The sequence below is a fragment of the Myotis brandtii genome, unplaced genomic scaffold, assembly GCF_000412655.1.
Source record: "Myotis brandtii unplaced genomic scaffold, ASM41265v1 scaffold407, whole genome shotgun sequence".
NCBI classification, from domain to species: domain Eukaryota; kingdom Metazoa; phylum Chordata; class Mammalia; order Chiroptera; family Vespertilionidae; genus Myotis; species Myotis brandtii.
In genome coordinates this window covers 213,626-222,186 of record NW_005365639.1, presented here as the reverse complement: position 1 = coordinate 222,186, position 8,561 = coordinate 213,626, and the positions used below count along the sequence as shown (strand labels likewise).

The 8,561-nt window shown below is 39.8% G+C and overlaps 1 protein-coding gene across 1 annotated transcript in view; it reads right to left on the bottom strand.

The window, feature by feature from the left end:
* Positions 1 to 398: 398 nt before the first annotated feature.
* The window catches only part of LOC102244246 (chromosome unknown open reading frame, human C16orf52), a 26,004-nt gene continuing 17,841 nt past the window's right edge, over positions 399 to 8,561 (bottom strand). Inside the window, exons 2-3 of the mRNA XM_014545414.1 lie at positions 5,820 to 6,093; positions 399 to 723 (exon numbers count right to left, since the gene is read on the bottom strand). Of these exons, the coding sequence (XP_014400900.1) occupies positions 539 to 723; positions 5,820 to 6,093 (459 nt within the window). The 3' untranslated portion in view covers positions 399 to 538. The remainder of the gene's footprint in view (positions 724 to 5,819; positions 6,094 to 8,561) is intronic.

Below are 8,561 nucleotides of genomic sequence, written 5' to 3'. Positions count from 1 at the left end.
GCAGTAACGCAATGGCAATCCCCTCTGGTGCCACAGGCTCATACAACTACAAGGAAGCTGTGAACACTAATTTCTTAGGAGGTGAGGCCAGCCCCACAGGAACTTCTCTTGCATCCCTCTGGTCCACCATGTTTCATAAATACTTAGAATTTTTTTCCTCAAATGAACCATTAGACGTTAAAAACAGAACAACAGAGTCACAAAGGGCCCCGTGCTTTTCAGCAGAAAGCATTCTCCCTCACTAGGCGACTACCACAGTGCAGACCCGACGGCCTGGAAATATGCTCAGGGGGTTAGTCAATATTGTCTGTATTTGGTTACGGAAAAGGCTCTCTTTTTTAAAAAAAATCCAAAGTGCATAGTGAGAACAAATCAAAGCTTTTTTTTTCTTCTTCTTCTTTTCAGCATCAGTTTCATCTAAGCATCTTTCTAAGCCAGGACTACTCAGATGCCTTGCCTTTGTCCTCCCCACCCTCCAAAAATAAAAAATTTAAATAAAATAAAAAATAATTAAAATGTCAAGCAATGTAGACATTCATCAGCCTGGTAAACAAACTTTGCCAGCAAACAGAAGTCCTACTATTGTAAAGAAAATTGATAAGACAAAAAGTACATATGATGACCCAACTACTGTGTTGTTGGGTAATTTATAAGGTTGACCTCCGACTTCATTGATGTAAAATCCTATTGGAAATATTAGGGCAGCCATACAGAAAAGGATCACTGTAAAACAAACCAAAACACAACATTAGTAACATGGTTTGGTGATTAGGAAAAAAATGAAAATTTGGCGCAAAGGAAGTTTATAAGAAGGGTTGTGGATTGATAACATGGTCAAACCTGTCAAAACATAAACCACTTGTCAAAATATTTGCATATACTACAGATCATATAATATCCCCCAAATCTAACAATTAAATTCAGGAAAAGCTGGATTAGCCTTTTGAGACAATTTCAAATATCAGCGTTAAGAAAGGTCCCCAAACCTACCAAGTACTCGTATGCATTACTCTTGACCATTTACTTAAATGGTGATTCAGGGCTACATTCTGGCTGTGCTACTTAATAGCTGTGTAATCTTAGGCTTCTGGTTCCCTTCTGAAAATGAAGTAAATGCTAGAAGTATAAACAAACATTATCAAGTCCTGGCACAGTACCAGCCACATTGAGAGTAAGTGCTGAATAAATGTTGCATGTCATTGGAGTTATTATTTTGCCAATTCTCTGTTCCTCTCAGTTGGTACTAGTTAAAAGGAATCAGAGAAAGGGTACATCCAAGTACCATTTACCTCACTCTGGTTTAAAGTCAGCTAGTGGAAAGAATCTCAGACTTCTGCAATGATTAGCAAATTGTCAGAGTGGCTATCTCTTATCATGGACAAAGCCCCCCGCCCCCAAACCACCCAACCTGTTAGGTTTCTGAATATACACAAGTGGGGGAGGGTGGGAAACCTTTGAGTTTTGTATACAAACACAATGAAATCTAATATTTGCTAAAAATGTTTCTAGAAAAGTATCAGAAAACCCACTGTCTGAGTAGAAGTAATTCCACAGGCCACTATTTTAGCAAACAGTGTGCTCCCCGGTGCTATAGAAGAAATGTTCTGAGCAAATGCAGACTGCCTACGGATAGGCTAGTTTTTCCAAGAAAACAGTTTATGCTTTTTGAAAGCACATTGGTAAAATGTGAATAGTCTTTCCAATTCTGGAGGCAGAAACATTTCTCAGTGTAATGTGAAGACAGATTACTATACTCATTGTATATGAAGAGTTGAAGCTTTCTGTTATAATCTGAATGAGAAACCTTTTCCAAGTTAGACCCATCCCAAGGAATAGTGACAGTCCTGGATAAACATATCAGATGACACTTGTCTTAAATTACTTTTGGGCCAATCAATAAAACTTAATAGAGTCCTTTAAAAGCCAAAAGAAGAGCCCTCGCTGGCTTGGCTTAGTGGATAGAGCATCGGCCTGCGGACTGAAGGTACTAGGTTCGATTCCGGTCAAGGGCACATGTCCGGGTTGCGGGCTCGATCCCCAGTAGGGAGAGTGCAGGAGGCAGCTGATCAATATCTCTCTTTCCCTCTTCCTTCCTCTCTGAAATCAATAAAAATATACTTTAAAAAAAAGCAAATTAACCAAAAAAATAGTCAAAATGGGAGTCTTTTCCTGGAACAGCTCCAGAAATGTATTAAAAAGTAACATTTTCTCAAGTAACATACTAACTCAAGAGATACACCAGTACCTTTGTTTGCTTTGCACTATTTAGGTGGATTATTTTATATTATACACACAGTCAGTCTATCTCATTTTGGGCGAATGACCACGCCAAATGTTACATAAGCACATTTGGATTCTTTTGGATACCTACAATAGAACAAATAAAAAATCCAGTAATTAAGTGTTAGATCTTTTGGTCCTTCTGTTGTATAGTCAGCAATAAATAACTTCATCAGTGCTGTCAATGTCCACTTATCAGTATTATCTGTCACCAATTTCTAATAATTCTTATGCCTTAATATGGTTTGGTAAGTAAAATGAAACCACAATCTAAGTAGCTAAACTTGATCTATAAAAACAATGGGATATGATTAGTTTTAAAATCAATTTGTTTCTTCTAATCTCAAAAACTAAAATAATTTAGACATATGCTGATATACAGTTCATTCTGTTAATTGATATGCTGACTTTATTTTTATCCTTTCATATTTTCTATTGTAAAATAAAAATCTATCCATTATAATGGAGTAAACATTTAACGACTATACTTAAAGTAGAGTTTAATATTTTACAAGACTTAATTCTTTTTCCAAATTGGTTAGGAAAAGCTTAATCAAATTTAAAGGAAGCAACTCCTATTCAATCTAATTTTGGATTTTAATCCAAAATATTAGGTTCTCTATACTTCTTGGGGATATTTAATGTGGGTAGATGATTTTTCTTTTAAACCATGAGACCTGTGAAGTTACATTAGATCTTAAAATGTTAACGCTGGTAATATCTGTCAACTTTTGATTATTAAGTTTTGGGTCCTAAATAAGCCTATAGAGACGTAACTTCGTATCCTCCATGGTGGTGAGAGTTAAATATCAGGTGTGGTGGTAGATGCGGATGTGAATTAGGTAAAGGAGAAGACCAGGGTCAGACTTGAAGAAAAGGACACCTTTGTTGCCTCCTCTCCCCCACCATGTGTGGCTTTCCTCGGAGAGATTTCTCCGCTGTGTAAACCAAACAGAAAATACTACCCTCACATTCTTACCAAAACTACAGCTTAACTGGAACAGAAATAAATACATGCAATCGAGATGATGACAGGCAATAGTACATTTTCAAAGGCTGAATGGAAACACTAGGGGGAGCCCAACCCCCTCAGGACTGCCAATCCAGTGGATTAGCTCCAGTAACAAAAAACAATGTATTTAAGGAAGCTAAGAGGAATGCAGCTCTGTGCTTACTTAGATGACATTAACTCCAATATATATTCTTGAGCTAAAAAACCCCAAGGGACACAATAATATAAACAGAATATACAGTTACAGAGCACTCACGTGTACATACATGGTTTTATGCCTAGAACACCTCTGGTAGGAAACCCTAGAAACTAGTAACAATGGTGTTACCTCAAGGAAAGGGGTATTGGATATCTGGGTGACAGGGACACAAATGAGACTTACTTTTCATTTGGTGACACTCATAGACTTTGTATTATTATATGCATATTATTTTAAAAACTTAAACAACATAATCATAGTTCTTTCCCTTTATTGGGTCACAGGAAACAATGGCTCAGTGAGCATCTTAATGAATACTTTGCTGCATACTACTTTGCTAAACTGTATTTGAGATTTTTTTCACATTCATAGCTTATGTATTCCCAAATTTTAACTAAATCCAAAAACTATATGCTTCTTCTTTGATTTTACATAAAGAGTAAATGCTCTCTGAACAAGTGAATATACCCTGTGAGTAAAGATTTCCTTAAAATTCCTCACCAATACCCTTTAAGGTAGCAGCACTGTCTCTACAACTGTCTCTGGACCCTACTATCTAGAAAAGAACTGTCTTGGGAGGTCTGTTCGACCTCACAAAAGATCATCACCTTGTCTCATATTTTTTTTCTTTAATATATTTTTATTGATTTTTTGCAGAGAGGAAGGGAGAGGGATAGAGAGTTAGAAACAACGATGAGAGAGAAACATCGATCAGCTGCCTCCTGCACATCCCCTACTGGGGATGTGCCTGCAACCAAGGTATATGCCCTTGACCAGAATCAAACTCGGGACCCTTCAGTCAGCAGGCCAACGCTCTATCCACTGAGCCAAACCGGTCAGGGCTTGTCTCATATTTCTTAACAAGAATGGAGATTTTTTAATGTCAAAAGCAATTTGATCTGCCTGGCTGGTATGGCTCCGTGGTTGAGTGTTGCCCTATGAACCAGGAGGTTAAGATTAGGGTTAGGGTTTGATTCTCAATCAGGGCACATGCCCGGGTTGTGGATTCGATCCTCAGTAGGGGGCGTGTAGGAGGCAGCTGTTTAATGATTCTCATCATTAATGTTTCTATCTCTCTATCCCCTCTCCCTTCTTCTCTGAAATCAATAAAAATGTATTTTTAAAAAGCAACTTGATCTAAATTTAAAAATAAAGCAGATATAGAGACAATAATAAAGCAGAACTAGAAGCATACATTAAGAGAGTTTCACAGAGAGGGAGAGACAGCAGCTCGTGAACTATACCCTTATCTTATTGTCTTATAAGGATACACTGAGTTTTAACAACAACAGGGATATGTGGGATTAAGCCTCATCCCTAGCCTATGAGTTCTAAATGAAAATAGCAAGTGAAAGTAAGCTGTGTTATAATAGTCACTTAAAAAAAACTTATGCAAACCTGAGATGATTTTAGGCACTGAACTAAAAGTTCAGTCCTGTAGTGTGGCGTAAGTACCGTCAGGCTGTGCCTTAGAGCAGGCTTCTCAAATAGGGCCCTACTGCCATTTGGGGCCAGAGAAGCCTTTGCTGTCGAGCGGTCCTGTGTAGATGTAGGATGTTTACGGCATCCCTGGCCTCCACTCACTAGGTGTCAGTAGCATCCCCTTTTACTTGTGACAACCAAAAATGTTTCCAGATATTGATAAATGTCTCCTGGGGGCAAAACTGCTTTAGAGAAAAAGAAGCATGAAAGTAAAATTACAGAAACAGCTTTTCTTTGTACATTTTTGTTTCCTTTAACTTGGGCTAAGCCTCTGACATTTTGAAATTACACCAATTCTGCAAAATACAAAGGAATGTGCAACATATAAATATATCACACCTTTGGGCATTGATTAATAGTCAGAAATGTTGAGAAACAATTATAAAATAATCCTATGTGTTGATTTTTCAATGGTCACATATAGCTGACAGAAAAAAACTAAAAATCAATGGCATTAAAAAACACATCAGCACCTAAATCTAATTTATATTTGTTATATTTTCATCTAGATTTACCTTTATTTGATAGAAGATACCAATACCTTCAAGAAGAGGAAAAGACTCAGGTTAGTGGTAGCTCCGAGTCACAGACCTCAAAACACTCATGTACAATGTTAGCAAAAATAAAATTCATTAAAATAGCATTTCATACAAAGCAATTAAGGTTTTGGATGTCCTGGTCTTGTGTTGAGAATTCTGAAGAACCGATGGGACTATGCAGTTTATCTGACGGCCATAAGTGCTGCTCTCTGATGATTATGGAGTCCTTATTACTGATTCTTGATTATCTTCATAAAAATACCAGTGTGCACGCCTTCTAGACAAATTACTAGCACAGGTTACTTACTTCCAGTGAATGCTATCCATCGAGCATATTTTGTAGCTTCTCTTCGCCAGTGGGAAGCCACCAGCAAACCACATGTGACAGTCAATGAAATGATTCCCATGATGATAAAAAACAGTGTGGTGACCCACTCCGGGGGAAGCCGAGGTGGGATGCACGTTCGGTCTCGTCCATGGATTGTTTGACACTGTCGCACAAGGCCCACAGTGAGTGCTCCTGGGGGAGATGCAAAAGGTGGGAATGTTTTAGTGGGTTTGGCATACGTAGGGGATATTTCCTACCAACACCCCTTTAGTTCTTAACTCATATTTCTCTCTCTGTGGGTCATTCAAGCACTTAATTCCACTGAGTCCCATTCTTCAGCATTCTGCTATAATGCATAAGGTAATGGTAATGCTTGACTTAACATAAAAAGCGAACTTAAAGTAAACCTCACAAAAGCCGTGAAAAGGCAACTCACTTAATCTCATTCATTAAACACACACTTTTCTGAGTACTTGTGTCACACACACTGTTTCTAGGCTCCAGGAAAATAACAGTGAACAAGAGAGATGAGTTTCCAGCTCTTGTTAGCTGGAACTTTTGTTTTCCCAGATCCAAGACTCACTGTATATTATTTTATTTTGGCTGAGGAGAAAAAACCCTTCTCAGGAAATTGAAGGCAAACTTAAAATATGTTTAAGCATAGCATACAAGTAAAATAAATAATGAAGTAAATACTAGAACCAATATAATTTATTAAAGTTGCAAGGTCTAAGCATATTACAATATAAGTACTTTTTCATTATATTCAAGAAAATGTTGTAAAAACTAGTAAATTCCACCATTTGGGAAGTTCAATAATGTTGGTACAATGTACAAGTGTTCACAATTGGCAAACCATTACTGGCATGTTTCAGCAGGAACGTACAGAGGTATAAGGTGCCCCATTCTCCTTATTCATTCAAATAACAGGAAAGTGAATTTTGTAAAATATGAAGTACCATTTTAATATAAACATGTTCTCATGAAAAACCTAAGGAAACCCTCTATCAAATTTGGGGTGAATTAATTTGTAGAAACCTAGATAAGGAAGGTGAAAGAGTATATTTTCTTCTTCCCTGCTAAAAACTGCTTGTTTCCCCCTTTTAAGGGCAACTGCGAATGGGAAAATTGCCACAAAAGTACAGGAAAAGAAATTTCTGGAGCCACTGAAAACATAATAGGTTTCTACATCATTTTGGGTTTTAATTATTTTCTCAATGTGAACAACATAGCACTTGCCTTGAACAAGTGGCTCTTTGGAGGACAGCAGTAAAACTCGGAGGGGCACATGGGAGGCTGCCCTGAGGGAGCAGACAGACCATGGTGGGTGTGTGCGTGCAGATACGTGCAGATACGTGCGAGGTAGTGGGGCTGGTGGAAGGAGGGGCTTTCCTGCAACTTGTGTTTTGCCACTGATACATCTTTAGAAATAAAACAATATGTTCAAAGAAAATGAAGCAAAAAAAAAAAAATCGGTTCTCTCAAACCTGAGTTGTGGAAGATGGTGGCATAGGTAAACACCCAAACTTCCTGTCTCACACAACCACATTAAAACTACAACTAAAAGACAAAACGAATATCATCCAGAACCACGGGAAGGCTGGCTGAGTGGAAATTCTACAACTAGAAGGAAAGAGAAAAGCGCATTGAGTCCGGCAGGAGGTGCAGAGGTGTGGAAGTGTGGAGGTACGAAGGTGCCTGCGAAAGGGGCTGGCAGCTGGGTACGCTGTTGTCTTTTTCAATTGGGAAGGAGATACAATCTCCCGACTGCTCTGAACTCCAGTTCTGGGCGAGAATCTGGGGACCCAGACTCATACGGAGAGAAACTGGACTGTCTGGCATCGGGCTGGAACGCAAGGGCGGCTTTCTCGCAGAGGTGCTTGCAGTGGTCATTGTTCCTGCACGGTGCTGCGGGACACAGAGACCCAGGGACCTATCTGGGGCAGGCCCAGCGGGCAACCATTGCTATTTGCTCCGCCCTGGTGATTCCCTGAGACCCCGACCCACCCAATGTACAACCCCACCCAAGCTGAGCGCAGAGGCTTTTGCATACGAATGGCCTGGCCTTTCTCTGCCTAAAAACCTGTCAAACTGCAGCTGGGTCAGAGAACCCCGGGACTTCCAAAAGAACAGCTGCACCTCATCTGGGCACCTCCAAACCCCAAACAAAGAGGAGGAATCTGCAGATCTCTGTGTATCTCCTGCTGGGTGGTCTAATGGCAGTGGATGACCTTGCACCTCCTTGGAGATCCAAGAGCCAGTCTACCCAGTGGTCAGAGTGAGACCATCCAAATTACAACTCCTCAGATCCATAAGGGACACACTAAGGGGGCAGACTCAGAGAGCACCAAAGTCCCACTGAAGCAAGTCTTGCCCCATAAAGGTGTCTCCAGCACAGCAGTTCTCCCACTGTAGACACAATTGGTCCTCATAGCCAACTGGCCTGGAGATCAATTCCTCCCAGTGATACCAACAGCAATCAAGGCTTAACTACAACAAGACTGTGCACAAAGCCCACAAAGGGGTGCACCAAGAGTGTCCAGCTCAGGTGACTGGGGAGGCTGAGCCACTGGGCCCTATAGGACACCTACCACACAAGGCCACTCTATCAACTTAAGGAGACTTAGCAGCTACCCAATACATAGAAACAAACACAGGGAAGCAGCCAAAATGCGGAGACAAAGAAACATGTCACAAATGAAAGAAATGGAGGAAAGCAAA